Here is a 23,953-nt window from a genome sequence, read left to right as displayed (position 1 = left end):
CGCCAAATAAATGAAGGATACCCTATAAAACAACCYTGACCTTCTCTTGTGAAGGCCAGACGTAAGAGCGAGAACAATGGCTAATCCTGGTCTTAACTTCCAATGCTCCATCCTCCTGCCCAACCCCCCTCCACGCTACTCCGCCAACCACCAGGATGCCCGGCATCAGAACATTCCAGGCATTCCCGTGATTGGCAGACAGCAGGTTGATTGGCATGTCGGACCTGCGAACACTGGGTACTGGTAAGTACAACACAACCAACTAATAGCCTAACACCTAACACAGCTGTCTGTGCGGCATATACAATCGTATGTTCATTGAAAACAATGGCATCCGGTTTGCCGTCTACCGCTTACCACATAAACGCAGCATTAGGCTTGCCAGTTTTGCTCCCTCAGTTGATTAATTAGCTACTTAAAACAGATTACAGGCCGTTTAACCAGTAAATGAAGCTTAGGTTATATTGGGCAGACACACTTGATGCTGATGGGACTGGATAGGTAGCCTATAAAGACTTTGGTGATGGCTCTAACTTACCTAGCTACCTAACTCTAGGACTTTTATATTATTCCCATCATACTGCTACCATTGGCTCCCATTTACAGCTTCATGAAATATTTGTAGATTGGTTTGTCAGGCATTTATGCTACTCTAAATGTCTACAGTTAACTTAGCTACTTTACTTTTTGCCAGGAATTAAAAATGTTCAATGTGGAGTCGCTATGCCATCAGAACATGCAAGGCTTCTTCGGTGGCCTTTGCCCCCTAAAAAGATTCCCCCCATTGTGAAACCACTTCCTCCACCTATATTTTCAGGTAAGTTAAGTACCTTACCCTCATTGAGCATGTCTCATTGCATTTGATAACTGCAGAAATGAACTGCAGGAAGCATACAATTCGTATCTTTCTTAATCTAGGCCTATGTTTGATGCAACTGTTAAAAGTGTCATGGAATCTTGTGAACTCATTTGTATTTGTTTTCTCCAAGTACAATCATAGACTCATTGCCATCAACAGGGAAAAGGCTCTGAAGAACAGTGCCACAGAGGGGATGGAGTCGAGCTGCCATGTGCTTCCTCTTTGGGACTATGACCCTGCAGCCTTCAGAGTGGCCCCCACTCCCCTGACCTCAGTCCCAATGATGCTGATGCCTAAAATAATCGAGGGCTTCTCCTGTTAACCCCCATGTGTAACAGATGTGAAATGGCTAGCTAGTTAGCGGTGGTGCGCGCTAATAGCATTTCAATCGGTTACGTCACTCGCTTTGAGACCTTGAAGTAGTGGTTCCCCTTGCTCTGCAAGGGCCGCGGCTTTTGTGGAGCGATGGGTAACGATGCTTCGTGGGTGACTGTTGTTGATGTGTGCAGAGCGTCCCTGGTTCGCGCCCGGGTCGGGGCGAGGGGACAGACTAAAGTTATACTGTTACACATGCACCCTCCCTAAAATCCCCCTACACAACCGCCTCAAGACAGACCCCAGATGCATCCCTTCTCCCCCTACCTTTAGCTTCAATGATTTCCTGCGGGACCCTAATGGCGGCAGTGGGCACCAGTTGCTGGAGGGCCTGAAGAAAGTGGCCCTGTCTCGCTGCAACTACAGGAAGTTGGTTGGGTTCTTCCTAATGTAACTGCACCAAGGGCAGCGGGCTGAAGTGTCCAAGCAGCTGAAGTGTCCAAGTCCACTGAGAAAGTGCTAGAGGCAAAGACCAGAATCCCACAGAGGCAGATCATATGTGAAACACACTGTATATAATATGTTAAAAGATGACCTGCCATTGTAGTAGGCTAGAGTCCAGATTGTATTATTAAGTGAGTATTGTATGACAAGGCTGCTTGCTTTTGTAAGTTACAGTGGTGTACTGTTTCTTCATGCGTATTGTGTGTGTCTTAGTATTTGTTGTGTTATCTGATTAAAACTGACAGCATTGATCCGTATGGAGGTGCAGGCTCAGATGTGTCGGTGGAGCTGTCAGGGAGACGAGACCTGCAGGTCTGAGCAGAGGTCTGTGGAGATCTGGGTACCACCAGGGGAAAGACAATATGTTCAGAAGCAGGAAAACGTATACCCCCAGGCAAGAACATGTTTGCCTTCTCACTTACTATACCATAACCAACACTACATAAACAACCCTCTTAAAACACACTTTTTTAGTGGTGCCTTTCCTTATGGTGCTTTTTAGTCGTTCAGTTTTGATTTGTTATTGTTTTTTTTCATGTTTGTTGTATTGTAAATATTTCAGTTTTTATTTTCCTGTGTAGCACATTACGTTGCATTCCTTGTCTGAAAGGTGCTGTATAAATAAAGCTTTATTTGATGAGTTTGTACCAAGCCAAGCTCAGAATTTCTTGTAGAAAATGAATCCACTTTTCATTTGAGCAGGAATGGAGGTGATCCTGAACTCTGAAGCCCAAGCACTTCCGGGACTTTCGGCAGACCCACTCCCTGTTCAGGCACTCTGGGGAGGCCATCAGCCCATCTGAGCTGGCCATACTCGACTGTCTGAAAGAGGGGGGCAAGGCATTCACCCTGAATGTGCTGTGTGTTGTTGACTGTATGTTTTTGTGGGTGTGTGTCCTTTGGCAATTATTTATATATTATTATTTATTCCTTATGCCTTTGTTGCCTTTGAGGCTTTGCAGCATAATTGAGAGAGTGACAGAAACACAAACATCCTTTGTTCGACCGACCTAACATTAAAAGGAAATAAAACGACTATCACTCAAATATAGCATAACAGGAAATAGAAGAGGAAATGTGAGCTAGAGCTTCTCTTTCTCTCTGAACCTTGACGGAGGGATTCACAGTGTGTTTCTCGGGCCCACATCATCGCCCTGCTTCCTGATCTAGCTCCTCTGGACCAGAACCTGCTGTATCTTAACCTGTCCTTTAATGACCTCACTATCTTCCCAGTAGAAGTGAGATTCCTTGTGAACTGAGACAAACCACAAGCATGTCATACCGAATTACGGGGGCTTATTTTAGAGCCTATTTATCTGAAAAGGGTCTTCTGAAAGCATGTCGCAAAATGGTACTGCAATTCCATGGCAAGACAACTTCCATGTCTCTGGGAAGTATGTATATAGCCAAATATGTATTTCCCCCACTCTCTTTAAACAGGTGTATGAGCTCACACAGTTGAAGGTGCTGAAGATGAGAGACTGCCCCATAGAGGAGATTCATACCGGCATCCACAGACTCACCAGGCTCAAGACCTTTATCATGTCCTTCTGCAAGAACACCTCCCTGCCATCTAAGTAAGAGCCACAATGGGGCGCTACAGTGTTGGGAACCTGTTATACACAGTGTTATAAACCTAACCTGCTGTCAGAAGTCTGTCAGTGTCCCAGATCTGAGTCCTGTGCTGTTTGTCCTACCTACAGACTATACCGGCTGCCCTCTCTGCAGTTTATAGATGTCTCCTACAACCTTCTCTCATCCCTAACCAATGGCATCAGAAAACTCAGGTACAGTCCAGCGAAGGCAGTAAGGTTGCAAAGACCATAATATAGAGCTTTTCCCAAGAGCTTACATTGTGTGGGGGTAACTCACCCATTTCAACACCTTTGTATAGTACCCACCTTGTGTTATTATTGTACCAGAACACCTCTGGCTGCAGGACTCTGGAGTACCTGAATGTGTAGGGGGACCCAGTTGCCTGGCCTGCCCTGTGGTGCCCTGCGCCTCTCCCTCACACAGCTCAGGATGTCCAACAATTACATGCACCCCTACTTCTGGAAGAGCTGCACCCGGAACTCCCTCCAAGAGCCGCAACACTCGGCCACTATGGCCCTTTCTCTCACAGACCCCTGCCTGCGCTATGCCAGCCTGCCCACTGAGGCACAGCTAGCCCTCAGCAGGTACACACAGCCCTGGTCAGATACAACTGATCAAGTACATTATAATAGCTAAAGGCCATGCTTTAAAGAGGTTAAAGGGGTGACTTGTGTCGTAGTGTGTGTGTGCATGTTTTTTTGTGTTGCCAGGGTGAGTGTATGTGACTGCTGTAGGGGTTCTATGTACGGACCTGGACTCAAGGTGATCTGGCCGTGCTACAACATATTTGGACTACACAGGGTGCCCTTCATCTTATTTGCCTGCACCCCAGCCTGCTACTGGAACTTCAAGAACCAGACCAAGAGTCTCTCGAGTCTTCTGTATGGAGAAAAGACACAACTCACAATAGTGAACAACTAACATGACTATGAAGGAACCAATACTGAGGCTACTGTATCTTGGCCTGAATAGCCAAAGACCTCTATCGCTCATCTAAGTCATCAGCACTAATCTTGTGCTAAATTTGAACATTCCCAGTACTGGTGTCATTCTCTTTATGTAGCATTGAGTAGTTGTCTGAGTAGTTGTCTGAATAACATGTATCTTGCACAGCAAGTGTATGTGAACAGTCACACTATTATGGCACTTTTAATGTCTTTAAAATGTCCATCTGAATACTAGTTAGTTGTGTTCAACTGCATATTTTCAGTGGTGTAAAGTACTTAAATAACAATACTTGAAAATACTACTTTAGTAGTTTTCTGTACTTTACTTTACTATTTATATTTTTGACAACTTTTACTTTTACTTCACTACATTCCTAAAGAAAATGATATACTTTTTACTCCATACATTTTCCTTGACACCCAAAAGCCCTTGTTACATTTTGAATGCTTAGCAGGACTGGAAAATGGTCCAATTCACACACTCAAGAGAACATCCCTGTTCATCCTCTTATCTGGCGGACTCACTAAACACAAATGCTTCATTTGTAAATTATGTCTTGAGTGTTGGAATTGTGCCATCTGGTTTCCTTAATATAAGGAATTTGATTTATACTTGTACTTTTACTTTTGATACTTAAGTATATTTTAGCAATTACATTTACTTTGATACTAAGTATATTTAAAACCAAATACTTTTAGACTTCTACTCAAGTAGTATATTATTGGGTGACTTTCACTTTTACTTTAGTCATTTTCTAATAATAAGGTATCTTTACTTTTACTCAAGAATGACAATTGGGTACTTTTTCCACCAATGCATATTTTAGCCATCAAGCAGCGTGTAGCTTTAATTCTGACATCCTATGTAAACGACTAAATATGGACCAATCACATACACGCACCTCAAAAGACAGCGCTACAAATACTTCCGGTGTCAAAGTTTGTGTTGTCAAGATGGCTGGCCATGATCATCATCATCATCATCATCTGTCTCTGTGCTCATGCGACTTCATCAGGTAATAATCATTAAATAAATTATGTTGCTTTGTTTCTAACACCTGTCGTAGTAAATGCAGATCGTAGTTATCTTAACCTTACAGTTATTGCCAACAGAAACTGGCTATATGAAGAAAGAACAAGTGACAGTCATAGCTAGCTAGTAGCCATATCTATGACTAAGAAAATACATTTTAAAATCGGAGTTCATTGTATCGACATAACATTGTCAAATACTGGTGTTAAATTCATAGCTAACTAGCTACTGAGAACCAGTCAGTCAGCCACCATGGTGTTATCGCTAGTAGTATAATTCTTCCTGTCTTTTAACAGATTAGTATGGGCCATGGTGCTGCCATGTGTGTGTCTGAACTTGGTGCTGACGCTGCTTGTTTCTACTGGCCATGGGTGTCCGAATGTGGCTACAGAGAAGTCAGAATAGGCAGGTTTACACTGTCTGAGCCTATTTTTAGATTTCAATGCATTCATAGAGTGCTCATGAGCTTCATAACCTGTGTTTTCCATTACTTCATCTCCTGATATGTTGAGATGTCTCTTCTGTGTCTTCCCACCTGTAGATACCCAAACATCTCTGTTGTGTACACCGGTGTCACGGGGGAGTAGATTCTGGAGGGTGCCACGACAATGATTCAWCATCAGGCTGTCTCGTCCAGTGACTTTCATATTCCTGAAGAACCGTCTCTTGCTTGAGGCTAGCTCCTACCCTCACTTTACCCTGCTGGGGCAGAGCATGGACACCATGTGCCTGGGCTGGGAAGCCCTCACATCCTTTATACCAGGCCTCTTATTTGGACTTCATGGGCTATGCCTTCACTCTGCCTATCTTCCGCTACCTGGGAGGATGCAGGGTGGGCAGCTATGTGCACTTCCCCACCGTCAGTACTGACAATAACCTGCCCAGGGACTGCGGTTGAAAATTAGCCAGCTGGCTAAAACTGGCACTTTTACTGAAACGTTGATTAATGTGCACTGTCGCTGTAAAAAAACAAAAAACTCAACATGCTTTCTGTGGTGAGAGGAACCCCAGGTCAGTACTGTTTATTTTAATTACATAAAGCATATTGATATTGTTATTAATTGTGATACTGAAGATAATGTGCTCTTTAATAGTGTGTCTTTGTTATAGGCCTAGTTATCAAATTGATTTTCCTCTGCAGTATTTGTAATCATCCACTCCCTCCTACAATCCCTACAGGTTCAACAATGCAGACTACATCTCTACTAATCCTGTCCTTAGTACGGTTAAGGTGATGTACTACTGTGCCTTCGCTCTGCTCTACGGCCTAGCTGGCTCCTGCAGCGATGTCATCATGGTCAACTCAACCTGGACACTGGGCCACATCCCGGCTCTGTGGCGCCTCCCCAGCTGCACAGGCATGGTCTACCTGCCCTGTGACGTCCGTTTCTTCATTGACATGCCATTGGAGGATGAGGTGAGACAGGAAGTGCCATTCGATAGTGTCCGTGGGTCAGTTCTGACCAGAAAAAGACTACCGGCTACAGAAAAGGGCATTTCAGAAGCTTCTGGAGAGGAAAGGGGCGGGCCCGGGAGGGCGGGAGTCTCAGACTGGTGTTGATTGGTTGCTGCCATAACCAGGAGGATGAGGATAGTGTTGATGCTAAGGGGTTGGGCCAGGAGCTGTGTGTGACTGACAGGGTAGAGTTTAAACTCAACGCTTCCTTTGAGGAGCTAAAGAGGGAGCTGATGGATGGCACCATTGGCGTGCACACTATGTGGAACGAGCATTTTGGCTTGGGTATTAATCTTATCTTTTAGACAAGTATTGTAAATGCCAAACTCGTGATGCCAAACTTCGTCAACCATTTTGAAAAGAAGGTCGACGACATCCGATCCTCGTTTGCTAAGTCAAACGACACCGCTGGTTCTGCTCACACTGCCCTACCCTGTGCTTTGACCTCTTTCTCCCCTCTCTCTCCAGATGAAATCTCGCGTCTTGTGACGGCCGGCCGCCCAACAACCTGCCCGCTTGACCCTATCCCCTCTCTTCTCCAGACCATTTCCGGAGACCTTCTCCCTTACCTCGCTCATCAACTCATCCTTGACCGCTGGCTACGTCCCTTCCGTCTTCAAGAGAGCGAGAGTTGCACCCCTTCTGAAAAAACCTACACTCGATCCCTCCAATGTCAACAACTACAGACCAGTATCCCTTTCTTTTCTCTCCAAAACTCTTGAACGTGCCGTCCTTGGACAGCTCTCCTGCTATCTCTCAGAATGACCTTCTTGATCCAAATCAGTCAGGTTTCAAGACTAGTCATTCAACTGAGACTGCTCTTCTCTGTGTCACGGAGGCGCTCCGCACTGCTAAAYCTAACTCTCTCTCCTCTGCTCTCATCCTTCTAGACCTATCGGCTGCCTTTGATACTGTGAACRATCAGATCCTCCTCTCCACCCTCTCCGAGTTGGGCATCTCCGGCGCGGCCCACGCTTGGATTGCGTCCTACCTGACAGGTCGCTCCTACCAGGTGGCGTGGCGAGAATCTGTCTCCGCACCACGTGCTCTCACCACTGGTGTCCCCCAGGGCTCTGTTCTAGGCRCTCTCCTATTCTCGCTATACACCAAGTCACTTGGCTCTGTCATATCCTCACATGGTCTCTCCTATCATTGCTATGCAGACGACACACAATTAATCTTCTCCTTTCCCCCCTCTGATAACCAGGTGGCGAATCGCATCTCTGCATGTCTGGCAGACATATCAGCGTGGATGACGGATCACCACCTCAAGCTGAACCTCGGCAAGACGGAGCTGCTCTTCCTCCCGGGGAAGGACTGCCCGTTCCATGATCTCGCCATCACGGTTGACAACTCCATTGTGTCCTCCCAGAGTGCTAAGAACCTTGGCGTGATCCTGGACAACACCCTGTCGTTCTCAACTAACATCAAGGCGGTGACCCGTTCCTGTAGGTTCATGCTCTACAACATTCGCAGAGTACGACCCTGCCTCACACAGGAAGCGGCGCAGGTCCTAATCCAGGCACTTGTCATCTCCCGTCTGGATTACTGCAACTCGCTTTTGGCTGGGCTCCCTGCCTGTGCCATTAAACCCCTACAACTCATCCAGAACGCCGCAGCCCGTCTGGTGTTCAACCTTCCCAAGTTCTCTCATGTCACCCCGCTCCTCCGCTCTCTCCACTGGCTTCCAGTTGAAGCTCGCATCCGCTACTAAGACTGTCTCTTATACACATCTAGATGTGTATAAGAGACAGGAGCTGTGAGGGGAACGGCACCTCCGTACCTTCAGGCTCTGATCAGGCCCTACACCCAAACAAGGGCACTGCGTTCATCCACCTCTGGCCTGCTCGCCTCCCTACCTCTGAGGAAGTACAGTTCCCGCACAGCCCAGTCAAAACTGTTCGCTGCTCTGGCACCCCAATGGTGGAACAAACTCCCTCACGACGCCAGGTCAGCGGAGTCAATCACCACCTTCCGGAGACACCTGAAACCCCACCTCTTTAAGGAATACCTAGGATAGGATAAAGTAATCCTTCTAACCCCCCCCCCCCTTAAAAGAGTTAGATGCACTATTGTAAAGTGGTTGTTCCACTGGATATCATAAGGTGAATGCACCAATTTGTAAGTCGCTCTGGATAAGAGCGTCTGCTAAATGACTTAAATGTAAATGTGATCCCTGTCCCTACTCTGCCTCTCTTCTGTCTCAGGTGTCGTAGAATGTATGGCTGCAGGGACTCCTGGTTCACAAGTCCGGCTACCCCAAGCTGGACATCGTGGTTCCCTACGAGGGTGGACAGACTGGCTTCCTGGCCGACAGCGAGGACAGCTATGCCACTGCCATGGAGACCATCCTGACCCTGTCGTTGGCGGCACGATGAAGATCCGGCGGAACTCCCGGCGGTCCGTACACCGTTTCTCAAACCATGAGTTTGACTCTAGCTTCCTGTCTTCCATGGAACCTCTGATGGGAACACAGCAGCGAAGAAGGAAGACCAATCACTCCCACCTCAGACTGAAGCCCCTCCCCTCTGCAGCACTCACAGGCCTGATTGGCCGAGAATGTTGTATCGCTGATGGTCTATCGGCGCTTTGCTGGCTTTATTAATATGAATAAATAAGAATGCTTATCTTACCTGCTCTGTCTTGATAGAGTTACAGTGAAGTGACGTGGTGGACATTCTATTTATACATTTACACTCAAAAAGCATTTGATCCTGAATAGAGGTTTCTGTACTGGTTTCACCTGCGAAGAATGACCAAATATCATTGTGCTATTTTTATTTTTTTCTCCGCCTTCTCTGTAAGGGACCATGGCTCAAATGTTACTGATTTAATGTGCAGAAAATTTACAAACAATGCTTGCTTTTGGAAAAGTACATGTATTGTTCATGTCTGAATAAAAAAAATTCTACCTTGTTGTATTTTATTTGGATTTAGTCTTTAGAAGTTGCGCCATGTAACCACAATACTGAAACATTTTCAACACCCAAATACTTGTCTGCCTGCTTATGTTATACTGCTAACCTATGGCAAGACTAGGTAGCACCAAACTTTAACCTGCAGTTTAGAAAAATGTAAGATGTCTACTAGGTTCAAGTTTGGGCCAAGTGTTACCTATTCTTGCCACAGGTTTGCAGTGAAGGCTGCTGAGGTGAGGACGGCTCATAATAAAGGCTGCAGCGGAGCAAAACCATGTATTTGATACCAATCTACTCAAGCCACTACCATGAGGACATCCTCCCCAATTAAGGTGCCACCGACCTCCTGTGACGTCTATAGCCAAGAAAAAAATATGCAAGTTATTTTGCTGAAAATTATAAAGACAGCTTACTCAAACTTGCTGTTTTTTGTAGAAAGGAATCCAATAACAAGGTCCTTGTCATCGTTTCACTTAAATCTAAATAATATGAAAACTAATTTTCTGGCTGTTGCTTCTTATTGGCCTCACAGTCCTCGTCTGAAACCTGGGTATCCCTTGGTTGCTCTGCCCGAGTCTCACACCCTACAGCTTGAGTCTGAGAGGGTTTACCCTCTATGGAGGTGTAACCAGTGGGCTCTATCACAGGGTGTATTTGCTGGAGATCTAGTTTCCTGACTAACTCTATTTCCCCCACTACTCCATCTGTTACAACCTTCTCTCCCTCCTCTTTCACACTCTCTCCATCCTCCATTATAAAAAGGTTCATCATTGACTCTGCCACCTCCTCTCTCAGCTCATCTTCAGACTCCTCAAAGTTCCTGAGGAAGGAGAGATTGAGAAATGTCATAAAGGTTGGCCTAGTAACACAAGCACATTGTCAGCATCAAACCAGTGTCACACTCACGTGTCGTCATCATCCGACCTGGGCTCTAGACGCTCCTCGTCCATCTCCACATCTGAGTCTTTATTCTCCTCTGCTTTTTCCTTTGTTTCGGCTCCCTCTTTCTCCTGCTCCTTGGCGCGGTCTTTCTCAGTCAATGGTTCTAAGAGGGAAGGAGAAAGGTGTCTAATTGCTGTGCTCTTGTATTTGAGAATCCTAGACTTGGGAAGAATCTCAATTGCATCCTCCTCTCTCCTCGCCTCCTTCTCAAAACCCAAAGCCAGAGGTCCCGTCCATGTGACTTTCTCCACCAATGGGTTTTGAGAAGGCGAGGAGAGAGGACGCGATGAGTATACAATCGAGATTCTCCCTATCAATCTAAAACCCTGGGGTCAAGTCTAAGAGGAGTCTGACCTGGCATTACGGAGTCCAGGGTGGAGGTTAGCTCAGCCTGGCCCAAAGCATGGAGCAGGGTGTTGGGGGGACCCTCTCCCCACTGTCTCCTCTCCCCTATTGCCTTCCCCTTGAGATCTGCAGCGTCACCTGGGGGAAGGAAGAGAGTACAGTACTGACCCTGCTGAACACTGACACTAAGGGAAGATCTTAATTGGTTTTTTTAAACTCCTGCGTCCTCTCTTGAGGAGAGGCGGCAAGGAGAGGGAAAGTGGACAAAAATGCACTTGTATGAAGTTAGACTCCTTCTCCAATCACATGTCATCAGGCAAATTCCATATACAGGGTGAAATTCCAAAATAAATGTGTACATTCGTAAAACTATTTAAGTTAGTTGTTCAAGACATTTTATAGATTAAAGGATAAGTAGCGTATAGTTTTTAAATGTTTAAGTTTTCCTCCTGCAAGAAAACAACAGCTGATTTAAAGGGGGTGTGGCGGATTAAAAAACACATCCGCACTTGCCGCTGGGAGGATACTCTTGTGGATCCTTTGGCGAAGTAGGTAATTGAGGAGGGTAGCATACTCCTCGGTTCGCCTACTAACGAATTGACACTCTCCTTGACCACTTATCGGTTTCTGGAACACGAAGGACAGAGGAGGTATTGGTCCTGGCCGCTTCAAAACCCATTGGAGGACCGCTGGCTTTCTCATCCAATGGGTTTTGAGAAGGAGGCAAGGAGAGAGGACGCGAGGAGTATGCAATTCAGATTCTTCCATTGTGTCCCTTCCACTCACCCAGTTCAGGCACAGCCATGGTGGTACACACTGATGACACGTCCATCTCAGCCAGGGCATCCAGTAGGGTCTGTGGTGCTGCCTGGCCCCACCCCTTCCTCACCTCAGACCTGGGGGTGCCTTCATCCTGCCCTGCCCCCAATCCTGCCCCGGACCAATCCCTGTGCCTCAGGTCCTCCCCTGCCTGGAAGCTCAGGGTCTGGTTCAGTGGGTCCACCTCACTCACAGACAGACAGACAGACAGAGAGACAGACACACAGACACACAGACACACAGACAGACACAGACACACACACCGGGTAAACGGTGAGATGCTTGAGAGCCCCACCATTGTCCTAAGTGAAGTCACACACCACGTTGAAATGAACATACTCACTTGGGCAACATGGTAACATGTCATCTTTTACCTCTTTCTCGTCTTCCTTTTTGTCCTCCTCTATTCTCTCCTCATCCCTCTTCTCCTCTTTTTCTTTGTCTTCATCCTCTTGAATCCTTTCGTCATTTAACTTGATCTCAAACATGATAGCTTTCTTGTCTTTGTGCTTCTTCTGTAGCTCTCTCCTCTCCAGTCTGTTCTCCTGCCTGATCTGTCTCAGGGCCCCTTCAATGTCCTAAATGTTGCAGATAGAAATGTAAGATACAGGCCTGAAATTATTATTTCTTGTGAGAGACTTCTGTTTAACACAATCCATTTCTATGTGAACGTTCGCAATAAGCCCCTGGTCTTACCTGGTCAGGTTGGGGTCTGTCTCTGTCCTGGTCTCCACTATGTGTTGGTGGCTCTATGTGTCTAGGCTTCTCTACCAGGTATGTGCCTGGTTTCACTTGTGGCTGGGGCTGAAAATATATGTCTGTTCTGTTAATATCAATGTCATTATATAGACTTAAATTCTGGAAAAATCTGTGTTTGGTACAGTGAGAATGGTATTAGAAACGTGCAGTGGTGTTATGCAGATAGCACGTGGTTGTGATAAAGAATGGTAGGGCATAGGGAATGACAGAGAAACCTTTATGTCAATATGTTGTTGTGTTTACCTCAGCATCAGCTCTCATTCTGATATCTCTCATCTCATTATAATATTGCTGTCTGATGTGCTGCAACTTCCGTAGATACTCCTATACATATAGACATGAACCTGAATGTTTGACAAATAAACAATAAATCACGTATTCACTTTTCTGCACCTTCTCCTGCCGTTCCGTCTTACCTGCTGCCCATCCTGCCTCCTGTCGTGAGGTGTGGGTGGATGTGCAGGTCGCCCTGCCCCCTGGTCCTGCTCAGGCTGTCTGTAACGCTCAGTGTCTGCTGTGGAGGGCCGCAGGCCCTGGGGGTGAAAAAAGGAAGGGCCAGGGTTCATATTTACAGATATTACAGTTACAATACATCAGCAGCATATCCAGTTTTTCTAGTATTTAACAGCCAGCTGTTTGCTGGCTTCTGTTTCAGCATAATACAGCCTGAGACCCACCAGCTGTTTCTCTGCCCTCAGCTTGTACTGGTTGGCCTCCTGTCTCCTCTGGCGGTATTCATCATGAGCAGCAGCCACCCTGAAGGCCGAACACACACAAATTAACAAACGCCTGCAAACCCTGTATCTCGCAAGGACCAGGTTTGAAGAACACTTCATTATTCTATAATTATGGTTATGCTTGACTGAACACTCACAATTGATAAGGTTCTGGGTGATTCTCTCTGTCATCATAGCGCTCCACAGGTCTCTCCTGAACCACCGGAGGATGACAGAAGGGAAGAGGAGGACGAGGAGGTAGAGGAGAGTATCTCCTCTGGATGGCGTCCAGCTGGGCATAGTGGTGGTCGTAAGGGTTGACTTCAGCCTGACCGTCCCACCRGGGGTTCTGTTGACCGTATTGTCTGGCCACTGGAACCCTAATCTGTGCTGCTCGTGGATGAAACGGCTGATGAACAAAAACATAAACCCAAAAGATAAGATGGAACAAGATAAAATGGAATTTCAGTGGTACAGTTCTAGGAACATGCTTTCATGTTGTAGCTGTTATACAGTAGTAGGCTACTGTAGGAGTAACTGATATAGTTGATCTTTAGACAGGTGAGTTACTTTGTGCTGTGGCATGACTCTGGTAGGGGGTTTCCAATCTGGTTTGGGGGGCGGTTTCTTCACCGAGGGCCCAGGCTTCGACCGAGGAGGAGGCCTCTCTGAGACTCTGGCTTTGGGGACTATTTCTGGACCCAACAGAGGATGAATTAAAAAGGAGATACATACAGTATGCAGCTAACAGATAGGAGGTAAATCATTGTGATGAAATATCACAAGCTACAGGACTGTTTTGCTATCACAGACTGGAATGTGTTCCGGGATTCCCCCGATGGAATTGAGTACACCACATCAGTCACTGGCTTCATCAATAAGTGCATCGATGACGTCGTCCCCACAGTGACCGTACGTACATACCCCAACCAGAAGCCATGGATTACAGGCAATATCCGAACTGAGCTAAAGGGTAGAGCTGCCGCTTTCAAGGAGCGGGACTCTAACCCGGAAGCCTATAAGAAATCCTGCTATGCCCTCCGACGACCCATTAAGCAGGCAAAGCGTCAATACAGGACTAAGATTGAATCGTACTACACTGGCTCCGATTCTCGTCGGATGTGGTAGGGCTTGCTAAACCATTACAGACTACAAAGAGAAGCACAGCCGCGGGCTTCCCAGTGACACGYTCCTACCAGAAGAGTTAAATTACTTTTATGCTCGCTTCGAGGCAAGTAACACCGTGTGATCACTCTCTCTGTAGCCAATGTGAGGAAGACCTTTAAACAGGTCAACATCCACAAGGCCGCAGGGCCAGACGGATTACCAGGATGTGTACTCCCAGCATGCGCTGACTAACTGGCAAGTGCCTTCACTAACATTTTCAACCTGTCCCTGACTGAGTCTGTAATACCAACATGTTTCAAGCAGACCACCATAGTCCCTGTGCTCAAGAACACTAAGGCAACCTGCCTAAATGAATACTGACAGGTAGCACTCAAGTCTGTAGCCATGAAGTGCTTTGAAAGGCTGGTCATGGCTAACATCAACACCATTATCCCAGAAACCCTAGACCCACTCCAATTTGCATACCGCCCCAACAGATCCACAGATGATGCAATCTCTATTGCACTCAACACTGCCCTTCCCCACCTGAACAAAAGCAACACCTATGTGAGATAGCTATTCATTGACTACAGATCAGCGTTCAACACCATAGTGCCCTCAAAGCTCATCACTAAGCTAAGGACCCTGGGACTAAACATCTCCCTCTGCAACTGGATCCTAGACTTCCTGACGGGCTGCCCCCAGGTGGTAAGGGTAGGTAACAACACATCCACCACGCTGATACTCAACACGGGGGCCCCTCAGGGGTGCATGGTCAGTCCCCTCCTGTACTCCCTGTTCACTTGTGACTGCATGGCCAGGCACGACTCCAACGCCATTATCAAGTTTGCCAATGACACAACAGTTGTAGGCCTGATCACCGACAATGATGAAACAGCCTATAGGGAGGAGGTCAGAGACCTGGCCGTGTGGTGCCAGGACAACAACCTCTCCCTCAACGTAATCAAGACAAAGGAGATGATTGTGGACTACAGGAAAAGGAGGACAAAGCACACTCCCATTCTCATCGACAGGGCTGTATTGGAGCAGGATGAGAGATTCAAGTTCCTTGGTGTCCACATCACCAACAAACTATCATGGTCCAAACACACTAAGACAGTCATGAAGAGGGCACGACAAAACCTATTTCCCCTCAGCAGACTGAGAAGATTCGGCATGGGTCCTCAGATCCTCAAAAGGTTCTACAGCTGCACCATCGAGAGCATCCTGACTGGTTGCATCACTGCCTGGTATGACAACTGCTCGGCCTCCGACCGCAAAGCACTACAGAGGGAAATACATACGGCCCAGTACATCTCTGGTGCCAAGCTTCCTGCCATCCAGGACCTATATACCAGGCGGTGTCTGAGGAAGGCCCATAAAAATGGTCAAAGACTCCAACCACCCTAGTCATAGACTGTTCTCTCTGCTACCGCACGGCAAGCGGTACCGGAGCGCCAAATCTAGATCAAAAAGGCTTCTAAACAGCTTCTACCCCCAAGCCATAAGACTCCTGAACAGCTAATCAAAGGGCTACCCAGACCCCTTTTTTACGCTGCTGCTACTCTCTGGTTATTATCTATGCATATTCACTTTACCTACATGTACATATTACCTCAATTACCTCGACCATCCGGTGCCCCCGCACATTGACTCTGTACCGGTACCCCCTGTATATACAGTTGAAGTCGGAAGTTTACATACACCTTAGCCAAATACATTTAAACTCCGTTTTTCACAATTCCTGACATTTAATCCTAGTAAAGATTCCCTGTCTTAGGTCAGTTAGGATCACCGCTTTATTTTAAGAATGTGAAATGCCAGAATAATAGTAGAGAAAATGATTTATTTCAGCTTTTATTTCTTTCATCACATTCCCAGTGGGTCAGAAGTTTACATACACTCAATTAGTATTTGGTAGCATTGCCTTTAAATTGTTTAACTCGGGTCAAACATTTTGGGTAGCCTTCCACAAACTTAGAATTTTGGCCCATTCCTCCTGACAGAGCTGGTGTAACTGAGTCAGGTTTGTAGGCCTCCTTGCTCGCACACACTTTTTCAGTTCTGCCCACAAATTTTCTATGGGATTGAGGTCAGGGCTTTGTGATGGCCACTCCAATACCTTGACTTTGTTGTACTTAAGCCATTTTGCCACAACTTTGGAAGTATCCTTGGGGTCATTGTCCATTTGGAAGACCCATTTGCGACCAAGCTTTAACTTCCTGACTGAGGTCTTGAGATGTTGCTTCAATATATCCACATAATTGTCCTCCCTCATGCCGCCATCTATTTTGTGAAGTGCACCAGGCCCGCCTGCAGCAAAGCACCCCCACAACATGATGCTGCCACCCTCGTGCTTCATGGTTGGGATGGTGTTTTTCGGCTTTCAAGCCTCCCCCTTTTTCCTCCAAACATAATGATGGTCATTATGACCAAACAGTTCTATTTTTGTTTCATCAGACCAAAAAGTACAATCTTTGTCCCCATGTGCAGTTGCAAACCGTAGTCTGGCTTTTTTTATGGCGGTTTTGGAGCAGGGGCTTCTTCCATGCTGAGCGGTCTTTCAGGTTATGTTGATATAGGACTCGTTTTACTGTGGATATCGATAATTTTGTACCTGTTTTCTCCAGCATCTTCACAAGGTCCTTTCCTGTTGTTCTGGGATTGATTTGCACTTTTCGCACCAAAGTGCGTTCATCTCTAGGAGAGAGAACGCGTCTTCTTCCTAAGCGGTATGACGGTTGCGTGGTCCCATGGTGTTTATACTTGCGTACTATTGTTTGTACAGATGAGCATGGTACCTTCAGGCATTTGGAGAAAAAAATTCTGAGGTCTTGGCTGATTTCTTTTGATTTTCCCATGATGTCAAGCAAAGAGGCACTGAGTTTGAAGGTAGGCCTTGAAATACATCCACAGGTACACCTCCAATTGACTCAAATGATGTCAATTAGCCTATCAGAAGCTTCTAAAGCCATGAGATAATTTTCTGGAATTTTCCAAGCTGTTTAAAGGCACAGTCAACTTAGTGTATGTAAACTTCTGATTCACTGGATTTGTGATAAATGTGAAATAATCTGTCTGTAAACAATTGTTGTAAAAATGACTTGTGTCATGCACAAAGTAGATGTCCTAACCGACTTGCCAAAACTATATTTTGTTAACAAGAAATGTGTGGAGTGGTTGAAAAACATAGTTTTAATGACTCCAACCTAAGTGTATGTAAACTTCCGACTTCAACTGTAGGCTCGCTATTATTATTTTACTGCTGCTGTTTGATTAATTGTTACTTTTGTTTTTTATTTTCTATTTTTTACTTAACACTTACTTTCTTAAAATCTTCTTAAAGCATTGTTGGTTAAGGGCTATTCAGTAAGCATTTCACTGTAAGGTGTTGTATTCGGCGCATGTGACAAATACAATTTGATTTGATTTGACATCATTGTGATGTTGAGTTGGCATACCCAGACAAGCCAATGTTGCTATAATGGTACCATAACAATACAGGTGCCAGAATTGACGTCAGCACTGGCATGCTTCCTAATAGAATGACAACATCTATTGCCATTCACCAGATGATTGTACTCTGAGAATGAGAGACACGGCTGACGTCAGTTACATTTCATGCCCAGGAATCTTTGAACTGTGCTCACAGTTCAGTTCTGTGCAACTGGTTTTGAGGCCAAGAGTTTTAGTGAATGTATTCTGATGACGATGAACAGATATTGGAGAGAATGCTATGACCCTAACCACCAGGTGGTGTAACTGACAACATTTCATCACAGCTACTGTGAAGCCAAGCCTATGAGCCAAGCCTATTTAAGTAGGAAACTTTGTTGTTGGGTAATGTGTGGCTGAAACCATTCTGAGAAAAGCTAATGATTATGTTAAGGGGATGTTTGGACTCAGACAGAAATACAGCAATACAATCTTTTCGCTTATGTCCCTTAAGCGTGTGTACCGGTGATCTGTACTGGTGCGGCCCGCACTCTAGGCAGTGGGCCTGCAGCTCTCTTTCTGTGCAGCACTGTGTGGCTGAATTCCTCCTCAATGACCTAGAAACACCCAGAACAGAGTAAGGAAACAGCACAGGACATCCTGAAGTTAACACAATAATACAATAACACACACACACTGTACATGTTTGTTTTACTATCCTTGTGGGGACCAAACAATTGATTCCCATTCAAAATCCTATTTTCCCTAGTCCTTAACCTAACCTTAACCCCAAACCCTTAACTCCTAACCCTAATTGTAACCCTAATTGTAACCTTAACCATAAACCTAACCCCTAAGGCTAAAATATGTTTTCTTGAGGGGACTGGCATAATGTTCCTTGTTTTATTATCCTTGTGAGGACTTCTGGTCCKCACAAGGATAGTAAAACCAAAAACACACACACAAACATGCAAGCTAATAATATCTGTTCTTGACAAGAAGTCACAAGACTTCTACAAAGTGTGAGTAGTTAGGACATTTGGGTTGTGCAAGTTTTGTTTAACCGTTTCAACCCAAAAAGATTTCAATGTTAATTTCTGTAAACAGAAAGTCACCCCTTTGTTTATAATTATCTAAGCCTAAGGGGGAACGTATAGAAAGGTTACCGGCCGAGCCTCCAGTCCCTTTCTTGGTACCCTAGTAGTTACCTGGGGGTCCAGGTGTTTGCTGATGTGTTTCTCCAGGAAGGGCCGTTTGAGGACAGAGTTGACGGAGGGCCGGTCTCGCGGGCTGACCTTGAACAGCTGAGTGACCAGCAGGCGCAGGTCGTAGGAGTAGCGGGTGGAGACTGGGTTATAGCGCCCCCTACAGATCTTCACTACCAGCTGCCTCAGGCTGTTGCCCTCAAACTGCAGGTGGAGAGAAATACTATTGAGATAGTGAATTGAATTGCATGTGCATATGTGTGTGCATTCGTGTGTTTGTAGCAGTGCTTACTGGATGTCTGAGGGTGCAGAGCTCATACAGGACACAGCCCAGAGACCATATATCCCTGAGGAACAGAGAGAACCAGTCAAAGATTGTTGTTGAATATAAGAGCAATCATTATAAAATGCACAAGGATACTTTGCAACTGTGGTAATGGTGGATGGCAGTTACTGATATATATGATGAGCTAATAGAGGGGAAATGACACATAAATGACAGTGAAACTCAGGGAGCGCCCTCTCTATCCCAGCTAGTGTCAAAACAGCCCAGTTCTAGAAAGCAGAACAATAGCTGCCTAGACAAAGTGTGTATGTGTATGTGCGCCTATTAATGGAGGGAGGACACCCATTTCAGACAAGCCAGAATGAGAGTATGATGGAAAATATTGTGGCGTTGTTGCAGCCACATGGCTGATTGATCAGGCAGCTAGCTAATGCTCTACAGTCCTGTATGCTTGCTTCACGGTTTACACAAACACACAAGTTCCAACACGAAATACGTTATGTCACACAATGTTTTGATTGTTCAGATGGAGCAAGGTGTTTGCAACACAACAGTTATGTCCATATACTGAATAAATGTGTTAACTTCTCCCCACAGTCAGTCAGTGTCTCATCAGGTAACATATCACCATATTAGACACCGCCGACATATGTTATTGGTAGAAAGTAACACAGGGTCTATTTTTGGGTTGTCTAAACTCATAACAGCATAACAGGAAATCTTGTGGGTGTGCTAGGTAGAGTTACAGTAGCTAATTTCACCAAAACACAACACTGACATTTTGGCTTTTACTTTTGCAGGCCAAGACACTGGATGAATCAACGTTGTTTCCACATCATTTCAACCCAAAAAAGCTATGTGATGACAAACTAACTGGATTTCATYTTTTTTTTCACCCAATTTTTTACCTAAATCCAACAGCATGGTGATTTTTTGTTGTTGATTTCATGTTGAATTCATGTTAGTTGACAACTCCAACAAATGTAAATCAAAACTAGACGTTGAACTGACGTCTGTGTCCAGTGGGAGGCTGTGTGTGAATAAGAGAGAAAGACATCGATAGATAGAGTGAGAGAGAGAGAGTAATAAAAAGAAGGGAGGATAATATGGTACATACGTTTTGTTATTGTACGGTCTGTTGTCACAGATCTCAGGAGACAGGTAATATGGCGTCCCAACACAGGTCCTGGCAAGCTCCATGGTACTAGCCAATCACATTCATCAGAACATAAATATACATGAGTGGTAATACACAATGTAACAGTATGGTTGGGGCAATGTGGAATGTTAATAACATGGTTGGAACATGTCCTAGCTCTCTGTAATCAGCAGCTGTTATGGAGAAAATACCAGTAGTCTCTTTCCTGGCTGTGAGTCTTCTGCCACTATCATAGAAACTCACTTGTTTAACATTCTTGCAATGCCAAAGTCTCCCAGCTTGGCTTTCATCCCCTTCTTGGTAAGGAATATATTCTAGAGGAAAGCAATACAAAAACAAAACAATGATCAGAGTAGATCAAGTTGTTATAAGTGGTACCTGTGCTTTGATGTCTATGTGGCTTTTGTCTGACTATGACAGCTGTTTAATACCTGTGCTTTGATGTCTCTGTGCAAAACCTTCCTGTCATGGATGTGCTTCAGTCCCAAACAGATCTGTACAAACCAATCCACTATCTGAGTGGGAACAAAATAGTTTACATGAGTCTTTCCTTGAACCCTGTGTGTGTGTGTGTGTGTGTGTGTGTGTGTGTGTGTGTGTGTGTGTGTGTGTGTGTGTGTGTGTGTGTGTGTGTGTGTGTGTCTCAGTGGAGTACAGCTCATAATAATGTCTGGTATGGCGCTAATGGAATGGCATCCAACACATGGAAACCATGTGTTTGATGTATTTGATACAATTCCACTCATTCCGCTCCAGCCATTATCATGAGCCAGTCCTCCCCAATTAAGGTGCCACCAACCTCCTGTGGTGTGTGTGTGTCTGTACCTGCTCCTCAGTAAACATAACCCCTCTTTGCATACTGATCTTCTTCATCAGATCTCCTCCATCACAGTACTCCATCACTATGTAAAGTTTAGTGCTCTCTGTTTCAGACAGGATAAACTGATCAACATCACACACAAGCAAGCACGTACGCATGTATGCACACACACACACACACACACACACACACACACACACAACACACACACACACACCCCACACACACACACACACACACAGACAGACATATTGACTGAATACAAACCCTGAAATGATTTGAAAAAGGTGACGATATTTGGATGCTTCATCTTTGCAAGCAGAATTACTTCCTTTTTGGATGCTTCCTTTTCCATAGGTGACATCTATGAATGACATTGCAACAAAAAAGGGGATGGAAATTCTCATAACAAATCTCTGGCCTACTGGTTAAAACAATGCAGTCGGTTGTGTAGAGGCTTGGTTATGATTTGATGAGCATCACAGATAAGTCTATGGTTGGTACCTTTCTGAGGTTGATCTCTTTGACCACGCACTGGCTCTCACCACCCCAGTCTCTGTCCCTGTCCAGGGCCAAGAAGGCCTTCCCAAATGCCCCCTCTCCAATCTGATGGACCACCTCATACTGGTTCATAACACCACACCTGAGGAAACAGTGGGAGAAACTTAGGGGTTTTGAAAACACACAGCTATCGTCATACATTTACAAATCATCCTTGTGTGTTCTCAGAAAATGAGACCTCTAAGTGCATGAACTTGTATAATGCAATTTCACACACACACGAGAATGGTTTGGATTTCATATGCTTAATTCACCACGACACATTTATTTATAGCAAGACGTGATGGCGGGTGATAGCACTATTCCTGTCATTGGTTGGGGATAGGATGGATCAGATGATACCCACAAAATCAGCTGCCAAAACGCCAGGACAGCACGAGCCCGTTACCATGGCGATAGATACACAGAGCCGATGTGCTAGCTTGTCTGCTAGCTAGTTTACTAACCTTCTTTGGTGTAATATTGGGCTTTACTTTACATTAAAAACAAACAAACAAAAGTGGTACTTACCAAGACGACACGTTCCCTTTCAAATGTACATTTGTGGGAACACTATGTGGTGATGTGTGTTTTTCAACAGAGTTAAATCTAACCGGAAAAGTATGTTGACACTGATGGCAGGATGCACAAAAAAGCWAAGTACTCTGGGACTTGTAGGCAATGTCTTCAATACAATTGTCTACCTGGAGCCAAATACTGGGAGTGTCATATTTCAAAGGCTAATTATTAGAGAGAGAGAGATTTTATGGCAATGTTTGTTACACTTCTTTCAATGGAATATTCTGGCAATGCTGAATCAAATGTTTAGCACTGAGCAAAATAACCAACACCGAAAGCACACTTCATTGAGATGGATTAGGTAACAGGAGCCATCTAAACTAGTGGTGTCAAGAGCCTGAAATGTATCATACATATATCCTCAGTGCATTCAGTTATTATTACACTTTTAATGAGGGACAAATGTGTTCCAATGAAATGGTCGACACCACATTATAAATATCAATACATACCATGATGACATGGTTATGCATCAATGATTGATGGAATGTATATTAATAATGCAATTCTATCTTTAATTTATCTTTGACTGGTAATCTGATATGGGTTTGCGGCAAGTGCAAAGACAAGTCACTTTTTAAAACTTGGTATGGCAGCTGAATTTTTTGGCTTATTCAAGGCCCAGGGATCATATGGCTGTTACAAGATTAGCCTATATCACACCCAAAGTTGAAATGCAAGGGAGTGTGTTTGTGCTCCAGACCAGTCAGTGGATAAGGTGCAGCTGGACCAACTAATGCCAATGTAAGTTATACCCTATAGCCCAGGCCTGCGAGCAGAAACACAGGACACCAGCTAGCCATAAGGCCTCTACTGTATGTGGGATCAGTGACTCTTTACGAGGCATCAGACTCATAGCACTCCATGTAATCCCCTGCATTACCAGCATCTCTGTGGTCTGTCAACAGAGCTGAGCTCTCCCACAGGGTCAGTGGATGGCCAGCCCTCTGTGTGCAAATACGCTTCACAGATTCCTCCTCTAACTGGGAGCAATGTTCCCACGATGCAAACATGGAAACACGTACAGCCCGAAATACACACATGCACATCACTTTAGATTCTAACCTGTACTGTATCTTTTCTTAACAAAAATGAAGTCATACTGATATGTCTCTTAGATATTTTGAACTTCAATCTATTTGATGCGATCCTTATGAATACACGAGCCACAAGACTTGACCAGGCTTCCTGTCCCTAACCTGTGTCAGTGCAGTGGCCCACATATATAAGAGCTATTCAATCATTCATCCTTTCTGGTGTGAAGTGACAGCAACCATTCAAGAACATCAGGCAACAGAATTCAAAGAACATATCCCATGAATCAGTGACTCAGCACAGGCCTCATAAATTTATGACAGGAAGTCTTCCTACTCTGGGCTGACAGCCTTATTGATCGCTGGCATCTCCCTCCTCACAGAGGGAACTAGCTTACGACAGGAGTCTAACGACTGCTATATCGGTCTCTTCTTGTCGCCTGTCTACGTGTTCCCCTGCCATCTGTGTGTGTGTGTGTTTAGAACAGGGTGACAGAGAAAGCAGGATGTTCTTGAGATGGGAGTGTAAGTCACAGAATTTTGATCATTCTGAGAAATTAAAAAAGATTGTCCCAACAT

The 23,953-nt window shown here is 45.1% G+C and overlaps 2 protein-coding genes across 4 annotated transcripts; one reads left to right on the top strand and one right to left on the bottom strand.

Moving 5' to 3' along the window:
- The first annotated feature begins 5,147 nt into the window (after positions 1–5,147).
- LOC111959727 (GDP-Man:Man(3)GlcNAc(2)-PP-Dol alpha-1,2-mannosyltransferase-like) lies at positions 5,148–9,626 on the top strand. 2 transcript variants are annotated; one of them, XR_011474943.1, is made up of 4 exons: positions 5,148–5,237; positions 5,796–6,265; positions 6,434–6,895; positions 8,918–9,626. XR_011474943.1 is itself a non-coding variant. In XM_070437612.1 (4 exons), the coding sequence occupies exons 2-4, from the start codon at positions 6,201–6,203 to the stop codon at positions 8,924–8,926; spliced, it is 312 nt and encodes a 103-aa protein (XP_070293713.1). In that variant the 5' UTR covers positions 5,148–5,237; positions 5,796–6,200; the 3' UTR covers positions 8,927–9,626. The 2 variants fall into 2 exon arrangements, 1 of the variants encoding a protein (XP_070293713.1); XM_070437612.1 differs by having other exon boundaries at positions 6,434–6,671.
- LOC111959724 (serine/threonine-protein kinase Nek5) lies at positions 9,505–22,374 on the bottom strand. Of its 2 annotated transcripts, none has more exons than XM_023981507.2 (21): positions 22,293–22,374; positions 21,726–21,864; positions 21,489–21,585; positions 21,227–21,324; positions 20,833–20,916; positions 20,645–20,715; positions 20,360–20,446; positions 19,249–19,303; positions 18,960–19,160; positions 18,275–18,368; positions 13,780–13,904; positions 13,368–13,618; positions 13,171–13,249; positions 12,910–13,026; positions 12,737–12,817; positions 12,431–12,538; positions 12,109–12,312; positions 11,702–11,918; positions 10,925–11,053; positions 10,535–10,673; positions 9,505–10,448 (listed from the first exon to the last, which is right to left on the bottom strand). In XM_023981507.2, the coding sequence occupies exons 2-21, from the start codon at positions 21,852–21,854 to the stop codon at positions 10,124–10,126; spliced, it is 2,691 nt and encodes an 896-aa protein (XP_023837275.1). In that variant the 5' UTR covers positions 21,855–21,864; positions 22,293–22,374; the 3' UTR covers positions 9,505–10,123. The 2 variants fall into 2 exon arrangements, with proteins under 2 accessions (XP_023837275.1, XP_023837276.1); XM_023981508.2 differs by having other exon boundaries at positions 13,780–13,898.
- Positions 22,375–23,953: the final 1,579 nt, after the last annotated feature.

The sequence above is a fragment of the Salvelinus sp. IW2-2015 genome, linkage group LG36 (assembly GCF_002910315.2).
Source record: "Salvelinus sp. IW2-2015 linkage group LG36, ASM291031v2, whole genome shotgun sequence".
NCBI lineage: Eukaryota > Metazoa > Chordata > Actinopteri > Salmoniformes > Salmonidae > Salvelinus > Salvelinus sp. IW2-2015.
Note: the sequence above shows the minus strand (reverse complement) of the source record. Positions and strands in the feature narration are given on the sequence as shown.

Excerpts from the sequence above, each read along its gene's own strand:
- LOC111959727 (XM_070437612.1), top strand. The coding sequence starts at position 6,201 with ATGTGCACTGTCGCTGTAAAAAAACAAAAAACTCAACATGCTTTCTGT. Across the intron at positions 6,266-6,433 it reads TGTGGTGAGAGGAACCCCAG|GTTCAACAATGCAGACTACA; the intron begins GTCAGTACTGTT and ends CAATCCCTACAG.